Consider the following 18,034-nt stretch of genomic DNA (forward strand, 5'->3'; position numbering starts at 1 on the left):
GATTTATTCGAATTGTATTTACATAAAATGCGCATTTATATTACAAAGAACGACATAAAATTTCATTAGACATTATAATGTTTACTAAAAAAAATATTATATTGTAGAAATATTTATTTAATTCTACGTATTATATATAATATAATTGGACGTTTGTCGAATGTTTATTATTTTTAATATTGTAGCCGTGCACTGAATCTATTAAAAATTTCACATTTCAAGTTTACGTTCCTGAGCGGGTTTGCCCACAAGTAGTCTCGCTACCCATTAAGCGAAGCAGGAAAAGGAGCACCGCTAACCCAGTGGCCAACTCGCGAGACGACGTCGAGCGATTACTGCGCGCGGGCCTCCATTCCATACCGGTATCGCTGACACACCGCCCGTAACATAACAGCTCATTACGAAAACTATGACCAATTAAGTTCGACCTCATGAAACTCGACACGACACTACGATGACGACCAACCTATCACCCCAGGGTGCAGCGACACTCCATTGTTTTATAAAGAGGAAAGCGAAGGACGCCTCGTGCATCCCAATTAGCGAAGAGAGTTTCGGCGGCAAGTGAATACAAAGTCGTCAATACAGCTCCTCGACGGACAGACGACGCAAGGACTTGGGGGATAGCGTGTGTTAATTTTGAAACATTCGTTACCGAGGGAAATTCGACTCGGATTATTTTAAGGAGGGCAAACTTCATAGTGTTTGTTATGCGTGAGTGTGTACGAAAGTTAGCGAAATTTTGGCAACGAGGCAACAATATTGACGAGTGCAGTGCGGGACAGTAATCATTTGATACATTTTGTGATGATCGCCCGTCAGGACGTATACGGTGATTGTGCATAAACATACCCTGTGTGCTGTGCTTTTAGTGCTACTATTATTAGTTTATAAACTGGTAAGTTACACTGAAAACGATCATTTTATTCGAAACTTCGCTCATTGCAAGAAGGTAATGTATCTGTTATCGACGCTGATAAAGTGCGGCCTAGATGTCTAATTATAAGGATAGCTGTTTCCATTACGAGTATTGCAATTCTTCGAAGCCACATTGAGGGTAATAATTTTTAATGCTGACCTCAAGCAGTCATACCATATAAGGAATAAAGATTTCAGGCCTGTTTAATGAAGGTATATGTTTTATTACTTCACATCAACAAAGTTTTGGAAATAATTGTATCTTTTAAAGGTTCTATGATGTCTAAGATTTGTTCAATAGAGTTCTTCTTCGTTTTTCTATATGAATATCTAATCTTACCTCCTTACAAACCGGCTTTGATATAAAACGATTATTAAGTTGCAATGTGTTTAAAGTTTGATTAGTAATCATAACGGTTGTCAATCTATAATTGACAGGACCAATTACGATAATAAATGTCAAAGTTTTATCTGTTTTCTGGCGTAACTAATAACTATGTGTAGCGGGTTTATTTTTTTTAATAGAAAAGAATTTAAATATTCCGTTATTTTTCTAGATACTTATTTCTAAATGTATTTGGGTCTTTTAAATTATGTATTTAAATTTTTAATTTATGGGCCTTTAGACCGTAATATATACGTTATAAATTATATTTTTTTTAAATATAATTACTGGTATGGCTGTAACGTTTTTATTTGTTTTAGGTTTCTACAAAATACAGTGTGTAGGCTACTATATTTTAATTTTTATATTAAGTTTTATGTTCTTATATTACAATAGTAGATTCCAAGTTTGAGGTTTCGCTCATATTAAACATATATGAAATTAAAATATATTTATTTTATTCCTTAGCATTTTGAATACGTTATCTTACAGGATTAAATTGAAATAAAGCTACCACTAATTAGCAATGTACTGAAAAAAGCTGAGGAAAAACTCGGTACCTACTCACTTTTTTTACAAAAGAGATATGTAGTGGACTATATACAAAATTACTTGTTTCTTTATTTTATTATTAATCCTTTATTGCACACACTTTACAAACATTTAGTAACATATAATAGCAAGTATATATAGTATGCAAAGGCGGCCTTTATAAGGATCACTTACAGTGATCTCTTCCAGGCAACCTTTTTTTATTTATGTGTCAAAGAATACGATATCTACGTCTTTTTAATATCTTTATGTTCTAGTATTATGTATGATCTTATTTTTTCTAAAGATTTAAATTAATAGGCAACAATAAAAAAATTATATACACTGTATTTGCATTATTACTCATTAATTGACATTTCCGATGATTGCTACTCTTTTTATGTCGTCATTCGTTTATGAAGTATCTTTTTAAATAAATGAAATATATAACGTAAAAAATATGACCGTTTTTGGATTATCGCCTTGAACCATACAAACGAAGCTGATACTTTCGATTGGAAAATTATTTATTTTAAATATAATTGATGAATTTCACAGAATAATTGATATAAATCCAATTTAATATGATTCAAGCACAGAGTACCTAGTGCAAGTTTTTTTTTAACTTAATCGATAGCGTTGACGTTAACTGCGATTTGTATTGATTGAAAACCGATTATTGTCACTAGATGGTGCTGTTCTTACACTCTGCTAGGCACACTGATATTTATATATATTTTAATTCTATGACGTTCGTTAAAATTGATACTTTATTTTTTCTTCAAATAATTAAATCTTCACAGATATGTTGTGGGTTAGAACGCGTGAATCTTAACCGATGATCGTGGGTTCAAACCCGGGCAAGCACCACTGAATTTTCATGTGCTTAATTTGTGATTATAATTCATCTCGTGCTTGACGGTGAAGGAAAACATCGTGAGGAAACCTGCATGTGTCTAATTTCATTGAAATTATGTCACATGTGTATTCTACCAACCCGCATTAGAGCAGCGTGGTGGAATAAGCTCTAAACCTTCTCCTCAAAAAGGGAGACGAGGCCTTAGCCCAGCAGTGGGACATTAACAGGCTGTTACTGTACTGTTACTGTATATATGTTGTGTGTGTATTTGGTGAATCTTTATAGTTTTGATTTACAGTACAAATTACTATAAATCTTTTAATTAGAATTCTTTAACATTTTCTTTTATTGTTATTTTTTATGACCATTTACGGTTATGAAACAATGTCTACACGCTATTCAGCAAGAAATCACTTCGTATCGCACTTGTTGAAATGTTGTAAGCCGACTTATATTGATACGCTATTTTGATGCGAATATCTTTCAAATATTACAATTATTATAGTCAATGTCGCATATCACTTTCTGAAAATTTACGATCGTGTTCTGTGATGACTTTCCAGTTAGTTCTAATAGCTCTACTATTAAGCATCCACCTTAGCGTAAATCAAGTTAAAAATGGTAAAAGAATGTCTTATGCCACGATGTAACATACATCTATAAAAATGCTATTAGGATACGTCCAGTTGTTTTTGGGGCGCGATCGACTAACTAAAATCTCATAACGCAAATATTCACATTTATTATATAACTAGTTCCGTTCCGACTTGGTGCGGGTAAAATAATAATTATACATAGGATTTGCGTAAAATCCATCCTTAGTGAGCGTCTACGTCGGGATAGAAGTAACTGCTCAATTTCAATTCAATCTACACCTACAGTTTCGGAGATAACGTGATGAGTCAATTTAGTCGTACAACTAGAGTCGTACAACTAGTCGTACAATTTAGAGTAGATTATAAGCTTTGTCGTTGTTTTATTGATGTGGAAATGAATGTCGATATTCAAAATGAAAACAATATTATTAGAAAAAAAAGTCTATGTTTAACTGTAAACCGAAAACGCTGGATTTTATTTTAAGCTCGGTACGGTTGTAGCTTATAAAATAGTGGACAATATAAGTTATCAATATACAACGAATAACGCTCATAAAAGTTAAAGCTTAATAATGAATTGGTGGAGACTTAACTTAGCAAAAAATTGTGGTCAAGTATTATTGAATTTTCGTGTTCTTAATTTTGTTTATAACTACTAGCTACTCTACTCTACTAGAGGTTGAAGAAGGGTATAAATAAAACCTTTATACTGTAATGCATATAACATATACATTATTTGTTTAAACACACGCCAGCTTAAATTCAACATGTTTCTTTTTTCCGGTATCTTCAACAATCATCATCATATTTCAGGCAGAATGACATCTCAAGGGACTTTTTTAATATGTAGTGGAACGGAAAACAACGTAAGGACATGCACATGCAGGTTGCATGTGCATGTGTGCCAAAATAACATCCGCATGTGTGTCTGGTCAATCCGTACTGAAGCAGAGTTAGCTTCTAATTAAAAACCTCATCTTAAGTTCAGGGCACAGCAGTGCTCTCACTGCTACGTTACTTTATGCTTTAAATTAAATAAAACACCTAATAAATACAAACGAAAAACGAGTAAAATCGCGAGTTGAAGCTTGTGCAGTATAAAATTTATATGCAAAGCAGTAAAACAGACCGCAAGTGAAAACAATAACACATTTGGCAGATGAAATTGCGCGTGTAAGTCCCCACAATGACCCAAGATATACCGGAAATCTAGTTTTTATTTGGGTCAGTTAAATATTGTTTTGTTTTATAGTAACAGCCTATTAATGTCCCACTACTGAGCTAAGGCCTCCTCTCCCTTTTGAGGTTACTTGGAGCTTATTCCTAGTAGAGTTTTTGTTTTATTCGGAGTATGTCGTTGTGTAGTTTATTAAAGTGGAAGCGATCGTATAAAGTGTCAGCTTTACTTGTAGCTAAGGAAACGCCAGCAGCGGTACAAGTTTTTTAGAGTAGAGCGAAATTGTCTTTTGGTTTGGCAATACTTTGTTCCCTAAAGTCGTTATTAAAATATTAATCAACAATCATGCCGGAATCGTCGTTAATACCTAACCGTGTCTCTTTATAATCTTATTTAAATCCGCAATAATATATAGTGTATTATTGTCGTTTAAAAATTTTAAAAGTATTATATTACCGATGTTTAAAAATAATTTGTTTGTCATTGCGTTCGGAAAAGATTACAATTATATTAATGCTTTCGGTTGTTTGTAAATCGATACAATATCGTTACTGATATGAAAGTTCACACCTATATATTTAATAAGATATATTTAAACATTCGAAAATTAAATTATAACATTTTTGTTTTAAAAATTGTGGTACCACGCATGATTTTATTAGAACAAGTTAGATTATAAAGTAACAAAAAATCATCTACGCAACGGCACAATACATGAGGTATATAAAAATGACAACTATTCGAACTGGTTTTAAATTGTGTCTGTTGTTCTAAATTATAGAGCCAATGAATAAGAAATATGCGCAAGTGCTAGAGTAAAGTCAATGAATAAGATATATGCCCCGGTACGGTAGATTTTTTATTTATAAAGCTTAGGAAGATCGACAAAGAAAAAGTACAATTACAGTAATGGTACAGCCAACATATACGTGTCTAGGTATCACCCATTATTTATTCTACTGAAAAAATCATAAGTCCCACATACTCCTCCACTTTAAAAAGCGTAAAGCCATTTTAACAGCGTCGAAAACAATTAGGTTAGGTCCATTTGGAGGTATTTTGTGAGCTCCGCCGAAGAATACCGGGGCGAAGACACCTACGCTATGCGCTCCTTTTCCCCGCGCTATAAGCTTCGCTGGGGCTAGAGGGTACTCTATATCCCGGGAATCACTCAATCTCCTTTCACCACCAAGCGCGCGTCACGGTAGGGTGCGCAAGCGATCTAGTGAGGCCCCCTCAAAGAGACGGAGTGGGTACCTGGTGGCTCGTGTTTTTAGTGAGTATTCCGTACTCCTTAAACGCCGGCGAATCACACTTCAAGTGAAAAGAGGAACGCGTAAATGCGTTTTTCCAGCGAAAAAAAAAGGTCTTCTTCAAGGTTGTCTTGTGTATTTCCCTGACACATTACCGTTTTAAGAATTATAGTAGGAAATATTAGATAACATCTTAGATCCCTTAATTGTTGCCATATATATCTTAGAAATGGGCGCCCCATTGGTCTAATGATTTGTTATAAATAATAAGACCAGTGGCATAGCTAGGCAGCTAGAGGCCTCAGTGCGGCGTTGCGTTGTTAAGAAGATAAAACGGTGTCCATTCCCCCACTTTTCAGGTTGTTTATATTCAAAAGTTGGTAATCATAAAAAAATGTAGGTAACCTTTTTTAACTGTATTTTTTAAATGTCAATGATATCGCAATTTATATGCTAGTATGTAAATATAATCTAGGTTAATAAATAACTGTTACAACTGTTTTATTTTTAAAATGATGCGCCATCGTCTTAAGGGGCCCAGGCGCACCGCCTTATACTACAGTAGCTACGCCATTGAAAAATATTTATTTGTTTTGTTTTGGCGATGATGAGTTAATAAAAATTTTAAAAAAAAGTATTTTGCTATCTTACTTCACACATGGTATTTACATATTTGATCAAAATATTACTACTTTATTTACATTTCATTAAAAAATAACGGATTCATGAGTGTATTGGCTATTTTATACGGTTGCATGATTTTTTTTATAGAATAGGAAGGCGGTCGAGCATATGGGCCACCTGATGGTAAGTGGTCACCAACGCCCTTAGACATTGGCATTGTAAGAAATGTCAACCATCGCTTACATAGCCAATGCGCCACCAACCTTGGGAACTAAGATTTTATGTCCCTTGTCCCTGTAATTACACTGGCTCACTCACCATTCAAACCGGAACACAACAATATCAAGTACTGCTGTTTTGCGGTAGAATATCTCATGAGTTGGTGGTACCTACCCAGATGAGCTTGCACAAAGCCCTATCACCAGTAAATGATGACTAATAAATAATATAAGTATTTTAAAATAAAAATGTGACGATCTAAGATTGCCCGGTAGGTGTAAAATATGGAAATTTATGGTTATTAAAATTAGAAAAGAAATATACAAATAAATAAAAATATACCGTTTTGTTACTAAAATAAATATGTATTTTATGTTTTTATTATTATTATTATTATTTATAGTGTCAAATTATAGAAAGTATACGGTATAGAGACCACATAAACACAAAGGAGTATAGCGGCGGTGAAGACAGGGTTTGAAGAGGGCATCGTGCCGTTTGACGTCACGGCATACGGGTTGGTCATACTTCCAATGCGAATTTCACATCAAAATATATACATTATTTTTCGCACAATACATTTTAAAAACACGTAAATCGATTCTGAAATCAGGAACAGTTCTTGTTTCTGCACAGCGAAAGCAGTACTCGGATTGAATACGAAATAATTCGTGATTACACTCCAAAATATCGATCCTTCATCGATTTTCAATCTCGCCGCGATAACGTATCTATATGTATGAATGATGTCGAGAATAACAAGTAGGTTTACGACACGAATAAGGGTGTCGATTAGAAAATTTCTAATACCGTTTACAGTTTCAATGAAAATAAATGTTTTTGGAATAATATTAACCGTCAAAGTGAAGAAGACAGCCTAGATAGTTTTAAATACATTCGAGGAATTAATATCTTTATTACATTCTTAGAAAGCGCTTTATTTTTATTAATTGTCCTTTAAAAACTGCCATTTATTTATTTAAATTTACAAATGTTCTCAGATATTTATATTTTATTCATTTTATACCAATCAAGTGATAATTTTATAATAATTTAATTGTTAATGTCTTTTCTATTTGTTATAAATTTTTTGATTTTTAAAATTATTATTTTTTTGTTTTTGTATTTAGGAGACACTTGATTTGTATAACGTCATGTTTAAATCTCAATTGTATTCATTAGTGTACTTCTTGTTGGTGTTGATATTATAATAAATAAATAAATAAATAAAGAATCTCGACTTAACGACTACATAGATTTAAGAACAAGAATTTAATATTTATTTCATAAGCAGAATTTTTAAACAACACAAATTTACTTAAACTAACAACAAACAAAAAAAAAAGTCTTTATTTTTAACTATATTATCGAAACTGTAAAATGATACCAGAATTTAATCATCATTATTGTTTTAGCGATAAATGGGTACAACCTAAAAATCTTTCGTCAGTAACTTCATAGTTACAAAAATATATGATAAAGACTAATATAACACCACCATTAAGAAAGACAACTTACAACAATACAGACAATACATCATTAAGGCAATGAAGAAGGCGTAAATATGAAAAAGCAACGCTAACAGACTATGTTGTCGCTGTGTTACTGGTGGTAAGGCTTTGTGCAAACTCTTCTGGGTAGGTACTACCCACTCATCAGATATTCTACCGCAAAACAGCAGCACTATTGTTGTGTTCCGGTTTGAATGGTGAGTTAGCCAGTGTAATTAAAGGCACAAGGGACATAACATCCTAGTTCCCAAGATCGGTGGCGCATTGGCGATGTAAGCGATGGTTAACATTTATTACAATGCCAATGTCTATGGGCGTTGGTGACATATTGGGCGGTCCATATGCTATCTATGCAATAAAAAAATAAATAAAAAAAAGTCGCATCAAACATAAATACAATTAACAGAATGGAAAAGACACACAAAAGACGCGAATAAAACGGACGAAACGAACAGAATTGATTAAGAGAAAAAAAAAAAACAAAATCAAATAAAATAAAGTCAAAATAAATGATATCCAAATATATATAGATAAATTTATATTTGGAAGTTATTGTGGACTGTTACGGACAAAGCACTCATTACAAAAGATATAAAAGTTGAAGGTATATTTTTCACAACTTTCATGGCAACAGATAAAATAGAAAAGATATATACTATTGAAGCAAGATCCGCAATGGTTTTGAAAATAAATAAATATATATTGTTACCTTTACTAAGTCAGTCACCTCATATCAGTTCCTTCTAAAATAAGGTCAAGTGCGTAAAAGTGAATAAATTTTACAAGGAAATTGTTTGACACGCGCACCGAGACTAACATTTAGCACGCGCCTACTTTTCTCACGAGTAAATTATACTTAAGATTGTTAAAACGTAAATTTCACGACTGTTTTTACAATTGTTTTTGGGAAAACAATGCAAAAAACAATAACGGTTGTTAGGAAAGTCAAACTCGGCCAACAGGGATCATTGTCATTAAAATATTATGATTTCTAAATGCATGGTTACAATACAATATTGAAATTTTGCAGTAAAACTTTAACTATTTATCAGAATTTGAAATTGTTATACATTAGAATTGAGTATAATCAGTTTAAATAAAAACTTGATAGTGCAATTTAAATTAGACCACTGATCTTAATTATTATATGTTTAATAAATGACCGCTTTAAATTATCAATCAAAAATTGGCAACTTTCGGAAATCAATAGACATTTATTAAAAAAAAATGTGGAATCATTAAACTGAGCGCAATTACAATTATTAGTGTGAGTTTTCGGGTTTTCCATATACAAGCATTTCTTAAACCCTTTGAAAATTATTTTATTATTTGTTGATTCCGCAAATTATCTATGACGATCCATGTCAGAGCAACATCAAGCATCTGAGATTTATACTCGATTGTTCAGAACTGGTTTGTGACCTGCCAATCTCATCTGGTATATTATGCGGGTACAGGCAATCTCGTTGACCCGTAACACATATAAGTTGGTCAACAGGTTTAATCCTTGCCGTCCTCTACGGCATTCCTTGTGACTTCATTCGTTAATGCAATTTTTATGACGCGAGAAAGTAAATTATGGCTTGTTTTTGCAACCGTGAAGATGGTCATTGACACCTGAATTTTGCACGTTTATAAATTATATTAAGGTCGCTAGTCCAATTTTTTTTAAATAGATACCTGTTTTATGTTACTTTTAATTAAATACATTTACTTAATTGTATACTCGAGTTAGTCTGATAATATTATATTAGTATTTGATCCCGTTGAAAGTGTAATAATAAATTGCTTTCGCGTCAAACGTCAATAATTGGAACTCAGATAATAATTTTATAATGAATAGCTTCAATATTTAGAACGATTCGAACGGTTTTAATTCTGATAATTCATTTAAATTTTTTTTTTCGTAAATTCGAATGAATTCTTTAATATAAGGCGTTATAATTTCATAATAAATAGGAGGAACATTCTTGTAGATGGAACTGTCACCGTTGATAATTATCTTTATTGTAAAGTACGCCATAATGTCCAAAATTTCTGGTAAATTTATGTTTCCTTTACAAAACATAATTTTAAATTCAATATAAGATTTAGCTGGAATTGTTGTAAATCTGGGCTTGATTTGAAATATCTTGTCCATTTTATTTGTGGTTTTTATTGTTATTGTAACTGGGAAAACTTTGTTTGTATTGGTAATCGTAAAGTGGTCTTGATATTGGCCAAATTTTACAGGCGATTTCGACATATCCAATATAGTTGGATTTATTAAAATGGGATGTGGTATAACTTCAGTGAATATTTTAATCGTTTTAGTAAAACTTTTCTCATCAGAATCACGAAATATAAAATCATAATATCTTTGGTGGTACCCAACATGTTTTGCTTTAGTAAAGTAGACGAAAACTATTCTTTTAGATTTAGGAAATAGTCGTAAATATGTATTCTTAAAAATAAATGGTTCATATACAAGGTTAAGTATGTCGTTAACCACAAGTGTTACGACATCGTAAGATTTTAATGTTTCATTTTCATTATTTTCATTTATTAATACCTTAGAAGATAAGAGCGTATTATTTTGTGTGTCAGTTTCAACATCGTTTATTTTTTGCATTAAGCTCTCTGTGGTAAGAGTGAGATGATGCGATTCAATACTACGTGAATCTTCAGATTCGTTTATAAAACTAAAGTCCTTTTTCCTTATATGCAAATCATATACTGTGTTGCCATATAATTGAATTTGAACAAATCCTTTTGGGTATCCACATTTTGCATTAACTTGCCACATGTAAACTTCAGGAATGTTCACAGTTTCGGTAATTATAACAGAATTACTTTTATCAAATTGCCCAATAACTGGAATGCTAAGGATTTCTTCAAATGTTTTAGTTCTAATTCTAAAATATAGTATTACAGAAAATTCTTTATCTTTAATATTTTCAAGAAATTTGAAAAGTAATTTGTAACGTTTTGTCAATCCTCGGTTCAATTTATAGGGAATCTCGGGTAATATTCTGTAGTCTTTAAAATAGGACGTATCTGACACACTTTTAAAACGTATATGGACATATTCAGTACCACAATTGACTAAAGAAAACTTGATAATTTGTTCTTTCAATGAATTGTCGTAGATTATTATTTTTTCCGGATAACATTTAACTGATTTAGTTTGATTAAGTAAAGATTCGTTTACTGTATCTGATTTAAAATCCTTGTCAACAGTTTTACTTGCTTTATAGCTTAGAGCAATATAATTAGTTTCAATAGGTGATAATATTTTATGTGGGTTCGTGCAAATATAAGCTGGAAGAACGTGAGGGCTATTTAACTTGGAATCTTGTTCTTCTTCTAACCTTAAAATGATCGGATCTTTTATTTGTATCACTTCAGAATTTGGGTGACCGTTTGATTTATTGTCAATATCTTCAGGAATTATTTCTTCGTCTTCATTAACAGTAACATTATGCAAGGATAAAACAGAATGTTCTGTCCTAGAGGGTACTTTACATTTTTTGACATTCCTATTAATGTTTTTCCATAAGTTAGCTGTTCTTGTAAGCTTTTGTGATAATTCAAAAGGCGATACTCTATAATTTTGTATATAAAGTTTTTTTACTATCTCATGTTTACGATTTTTTGCTTTCAAAAGTTTTTCTTGATATTTAATCTGAGCAACGTAAATTTTTTCAATAACTGATTTCCATTGTGGTAACGATTTGAAATCGATTTTAAATAGTACCTCCATATTCCTAATATTATTTTCTACGTTCGTATCGCATTCAAATTTACCTATAATCCTTAGGTGTTTACTTTGCGACATACTCATTGCATTATTTTAAAAATAAATTTATAAATGTGAGAAAAATATTTTATAAAAATGCAAATACAAACATCGACTGTGAATGACATTCGTCATGTCAAAGATAATAAAATTACTATGATTATACATACAAGTACTAATTTATGACATAAATCAGATTTCATAATAAAATCCAATTTTATTATCATTCAATTAGTCATATAAACTTTTTATAAGTTTGTCATAATAATATAAATTTTAAATAATGTTTTAAGTGTTTTAATTTTTTTTACCATTTTATGTTTTTTGGAATTTCATTTAATACATTTATTGTTTGACAGGTTGGCAATGGAGAGAATTCCTCGAGTATTGATTAGTATAGCACTTGCTGCGCTATTACCAATGGCGTCACTAGAAAGCCAGGATAAGCTCGCCAAAGAGAACATTCCACACTCTCGACAAAAAAGGATACTTTGGATAACCAATGACGGACGACTGGCACTTCCACCAGGGACCACAATGGCCATAACACCCTCTATATCAATGCCATTTGTTAGGCATCCGCCAAAAGGATTCCTTTCTAATATGACTGTCAGTTTTCCATTCTCAAGTAAGTACAATACTTCAAACTTTACAATAAAGGTTAAACGAATTTGAATAAAGTCAAATGTCACAAACATTTGTAAATTCCAATATTTGTTGAAACCTTAAAACATACGGTCTTACTTATAAATGTTGCTTAGCAGATGATTAGTTAAACAATGCTGTGACTTCTTCTTTCAAATGTCAAATCAATAATGACAGAAATTGATAAATCAGTTTTTAACTAAAAGGTCGCGAAGCAATGTTTATAAGTTAATAAAAGATCTCTTGGTTTAAGTTACAATTTCTATCTTTGGTATTATACAAAAGATCGATGTATGAGTATGTGGCTGTATCGACATGTAGGGTATATCGAAAATGTTCATAATTATTATTTGCGTTTGTGTAAGAGATTATCGAAAAAGTAGCGAAATTTATAATTCGTTCCTATATTATGAAAAATGTATACATTTATGCCAAAAAAAACCTTTTTTAACATTTTACAAAGCAAAGAGTACCTACGTGTTTTAAGCCTTTTTTTTTAAAACCTTTTCACTAAGATTTTTTTTATGAATTGTTTAGTTATTAGGTTCATACAAATTTTGATTCCAGACAAGACAAATCCCATGTTTGCTGTGTATTGTTCACATTTAAAATGACAGCATAAATATGGTTTAACGATTTTACAGGTACCATAATGTATGAGCTGCAGTGCCAAAGTCAGTATATTAAATTAAAAAATAGAGCAGTAGATATGTTGGAAGTAGAAAAAATAGTATTAACATAAGTTAGATTATGTAGTTAATATTAATGTAATTATTTCTAAATAAATTCATAACACGTAGTTATATTCACATTATTAAAATGTAAGTAGGTACATCAAAAAAAGGTTTCATTGTAAAATAGATTTTTAATGTTCCTTTACTATAAATTGATGTTATTTGTTTTAACTTTGGACTCTTACTTAGAAGAAGTTAGATAAGATGATGGTATTTATATTATCTATAAACATTTTTTAAACATAGCCGTCAAAATTCGACCGTTATAATTTCATATTTTTTCATTGATAACACCAAAGCTCTTCAAAAGCTACCAAACAAAAAAAAATAGATCATTACCTTTTTCTCTTCTGTTTGTCAACTGTTTAAACCTTTAACTATATATATATATATATATAATAATATATATATATATATATATATATATATATATAATTATTATTATTATTACTATATATATATATATATACAAACTGCAACTATAATATAAACTATAATATAAAAATATTATAGTATATATACGTCGAACTTGGCGTGCAAACAAGGACAATTCACATGCATCGAGATAGAACTTTAATTTAAAACTTGTTATTTTTGTCACGCAGAGAGAATTGTATCACACTACAATTTTTTTTGTCTACGTGACTCATGGTTATCATTGAAAGTGCCTATTTAAGTTTAGAATATAATTTTCAATAAAAATATGTTAAAGGTTTATATACCGTGTATGTCTATATACTAATTAATTTAGGTATTCCAAAGTATAACATGTCTAAGTGACCAAATTTATTTGCTTCTCGTCTTGTTATAAAATAAAAAAGTGGGTAAGCATAGTTTTATTATGTACGTAATAATTATGTTGAAAAATTATAATGTAGTTTAGCACAGTAGACTATGTTAGCGGTAGATTTAATCTGTCATTACTAGACATTACTTAATCATTACCTCTAGCGATATTTTATGAATGCTGTGACCTCTTAGACATACTTTATAATAATAACGCTTAGTATTTGTATGCTAATGCCAAACTACAAAAACAACTATATCAAAGAGTTGCCAACATTATAGCAAAAATATAAATATCAATATATTTTTTAAAAAATGTAAAGAATTTGTTTTATGATCATGTCGTTTTATTATAATGATAAAAAAACTTTTAACTTTACTATCAATTTGTAAATTACCTCATTACTAAATCCTATATGAACCTCCCATTGTCATCCTGCTATTTAAAATATTTTGGCTGAATGAAAAAATTACAACTCTTTGATCAATAGAAGACAAAGTAAATACTAAGAATCAATTTATTTCCGCAGTTGACTTTGACAAACTTGGTCTCACTGACAACGAGAATCCATATGGAGATTTGCCGCCAATTTTCGCACGATCCATGGGAAATGCTGCAGCGTCCGTGATGGCCAATTACGTGGGACAATATCTGGATACGAGGAGAGGTAAACGGTCTACCCGAGAAGCGATACCACCCGAGGCAGAGAGACTTGTTCTTGATAGGTTTCACGGAGGCGAGAGGTACTATATTTAATTTATTTTGTTAATTTGATACGAATGTATTATTGTAAAGTGAGTAAAGATATTTGTTGTAAATATATCTCTTGTAAATTAGCCTTATATCAAATATCGTAACAAATATTTTATGACGATTACTTATAAATATTACTTGGAAATAAATTGGTGATCGTATCATGTAATTACAGACACACAAGAATATATATGTGGGTCTTATGTCTGGAGGCGCATTAATAAATGACTTTATACAGTATATATTATTCTTCATTAATTGTCAATATTTTTAGCCAGTATAAATTTCCATGTCAATCTTAATCATTTCATAATTTCAAGTCAATGTAATAAATAAAAACTTCTCCTTTTATGAAGTCAGTTAAAATATCATAATACCTCACACATGATATCCTTTAGAATATCGTGACTATAAAATTATTTTTCACTTTCACTAAGCAATAAAGATATCAAGAATTCGATACACATCATGGCGCTCAGGAAGTAGGCGAAAATTGTTCGAAATTTCTTTCACGTCCTTCGGAAATACTGTTGCGTAATGTTTATTTGGTCACTTAATAGTATACGGGATACGTGATATGAATTAATGGCATTCTTACGTCTTATTACGGTTGTAATTGTATTAAATTTCTAGAAGATTAAATATATTTTTTTTGCATGTATTATAGGCGCGGTAAGGTGTGTAATTTTTTTAAACATTTTATAATTTGAAAATAATATGTGTAAAGTATTAAGAGTATTTTTATTACTGATACTGTTAATATTTAAATTCGTAATATTCGTTACAAAAATCTTTTTTTGAATATTAATTCCTTCTGGTCACGGCGGCCAAGCTTAAGGGCTAGTCAAGCGCGCAAGAGATGTACACAAATATGTGTAACCGGCAACAACAGAAGCACTGTCTTTTACCTCACACTCGTAGTCCAATGGGACGGTATTTTGACATAAACGGAAAGCAAGGAGAAAGAAAAACAAAGTTTTAGAACTTAAGAAGAATTCTTCTATGTACATTGTGATAATAATTTTCCTCATTTACAGGGCTCTGATGTATGGAATCGCTGAAGATCTTATAGCAAACTTCGGTCTAGATGGGAAAGAATGCCTTTTGAGAGCTATTTGCGAAATAAATGCACATCCACTCACAAACTTTGGTTTTATCGGTGAAGTAATGAAACTATTCTTCAAGTGAGTTACAGAGTTATTTACAAGTTCATTAAATAACTTATTTTTATTGTTTAATTTTTAAGGCAGTGTATTATTATCACGCTAAACACCTAGTCTCGATTATGTGGTAATTCTTTGCTTTGCACCTAAGTTAAATGCAGAGCACTATCTTTTATATATACTAAGCTTATCCCACAAACAATTACTAACGTTTATTAGTTAATTGGGTAAGTATAATTAAATACACGAGGAACATAAAATATTATTTCATAGGTTAATTTACATTATTGCATATAACATTGTTTGTTTTATTTTGAATTGGGATTGGGAGTTGCCTGTTTTATTTTGAATTAGAATTATTGAAGAGTATAAAAATTGTACGACGTTATACGTCCCGTATAGATCATTAAATGACAATTTAATGATTTTTTTTTACTGAATTTAACAGTTATGACATATTAATCGATGGTTATTTTTTAGTCCAAGCAAATCTCCATACTCGAATATGTTGGCGGAATATGTTGAGGCTCAGCGTGCGGGAGAGTCTGGAGGGGAATGTTGGCCATACTACAGACTCTGCCCCAAGAGCATCTTTCAATCATCTAATAAATATACGTATGTATATATTTGTTTTATACATGAGCTTTTTTAACTACCCTTAAATTTGATAAATAAAATAATATATGGGAACAATCGCTTAAAAAATGTATGACACAGTTAAGTAATTTTTTTCCCAAAGATTATGATTAAATAAAAAATTAGATGTGAAAGTTCGTTTTTAAGGATAACAACACTTTTGCGCATATTTTTAATGACTATTATCGCTCTGACGTAGTTTTTCAATTATGTGAATAAAGTATTTATAAATAAAATATATGTTATATTATTGTAATTTAATAGGCAGGGATGTTGTAAATGTCATGAAAATACAAAGGCGTCATCACCTTTTAGGGAAAAGATTTTGGGCTTTTTCTATTGCTTTTGCTATTTAAAATATCAATTATAACATTATAATTATTTCAGGAAAGACGCAGAAACATTGCACAGGCGGCAAGAACAAGAAAACATTGATAATAACGAGATGGAAGTCAAAGCGATGTAGTTGATGCAAAGGCTCACAGCCATTAATCCCAAAACCCAAATGTAGTAGTAGTTTTCAACCAAAGTTGATTAAAATTTAGTATCTTCTAAATTCGTAAGAGTGTGATATTAATATATTGCATACAATCGTTTATTATGTTAATTTTTCGTTTATTTAATTTTAGTGATATAATTAAATTATTAAAACCCTGCTTTATAATTAAGAATTAAACAATAAATTTTAACACGCTTTCCAGTGTAATACCAAATTATATCTGAATTACATATATTTGCAAAGATTCAAGTCTACAAGTAAAGTTAAAATCGACTTTATTTTTGCTTAAACATCACAATCTGAATTTATAATTTATCCAAAAATTAAATTGAGCTTTTTTTCTATAATGGACGATGATATAAATTGATGTGTCATCGGTATAGCCATTCTTTCAGAATTATTTATAATAACAATATTTTTTAATACTTATTTGTGTAAATATTTAAAAATTGATCCAAATAATCATTTTTTTTTATTGAGTTTATTTCTCGAAGGATTTTAGTGTTGATCGGTGTCCCAGCCATAAGCGGCTACGTCACTCGATTTTATATTTGTATAGTTTTGTGAATTAACATGCCATATTTATTTTACCTAAGTGCCATTGAATAATACTTAGTAGAAAACGAAATGTCACAGTAATTAAAATTATTAAGCGATTTTTGCGTTATATTTTATTTAAATAATTAATTTTAATACCAGATATTTTTAATTAATTTTATATATTTATGTAGTGCGTTTTTTATATTCATGTAGTCAAAGTCCTACTAGTAATTAGTTTATAATTTTTGTAAATCTTATTTATTTTAGTTATTGACGAATAAATATATTTTTTAATTATTTCAAATCGTTAATTTTATTACAAAACACGATCTTCGAACCCTATACCATTAACCTAATAAAGAATATATAAATACATTAGAAATATATATATATATAATAAATCAAAACATAAAATATCTGCATACA

At 30.5% G+C, this 18,034-nt stretch overlaps 3 protein-coding genes across 4 annotated transcripts in view; 1 reads left to right on the plus strand and 2 right to left on the minus strand.

Annotated features, from left to right (window-relative positions):
* Window positions 1–18,034, minus strand: part of LOC126775085 (RING finger protein nhl-1-like) — a 42,627-nt gene that overhangs the window by 18,050 nt on the left and 6,543 nt on the right. The gene's annotated exons all lie outside the window — the stretch shown is intronic.
* LOC126775126 (uncharacterized) lies at window positions 354–17,748 on the plus strand. 2 transcript variants are annotated; one of them, XM_050496905.1, is made up of 6 exons: window positions 354–898; window positions 12,211–12,479; window positions 14,547–14,760; window positions 15,808–15,954; window positions 16,414–16,548; window positions 16,957–17,748. In XM_050496905.1, the coding sequence occupies exons 2-6, from the start codon at window positions 12,218–12,220 to the stop codon at window positions 17,033–17,035; spliced, it is 837 nt and encodes a 278-aa protein (XP_050352862.1). In that variant the 5' UTR covers window positions 354–898; window positions 12,211–12,217; the 3' UTR covers window positions 17,036–17,748. The 2 variants fall into 2 exon arrangements, with proteins under 2 accessions (XP_050352862.1, XP_050352863.1); XM_050496906.1 differs by lacking the exon at window positions 354–898 and adding an exon at window positions 5,669–5,742.
* LOC126774724 (uncharacterized) lies at window positions 9,926–11,815 on the minus strand. Its single transcript, XM_050496261.1, has 2 exons — window positions 11,810–11,815; window positions 9,926–11,737 (listed from the first exon to the last, which is right to left on the minus strand). Exons 1-2 carry the CDS (start codon window positions 11,813–11,815, stop codon window positions 9,926–9,928), a joined length of 1,818 nt encoding a protein of 605 aa, XP_050352218.1.

Source organism: Nymphalis io, chromosome 17 (assembly GCF_905147045.1).
Source record: "Nymphalis io chromosome 17, ilAglIoxx1.1, whole genome shotgun sequence".
Classification (NCBI taxonomy): domain Eukaryota; kingdom Metazoa; phylum Arthropoda; class Insecta; order Lepidoptera; family Nymphalidae; genus Nymphalis; species Nymphalis io.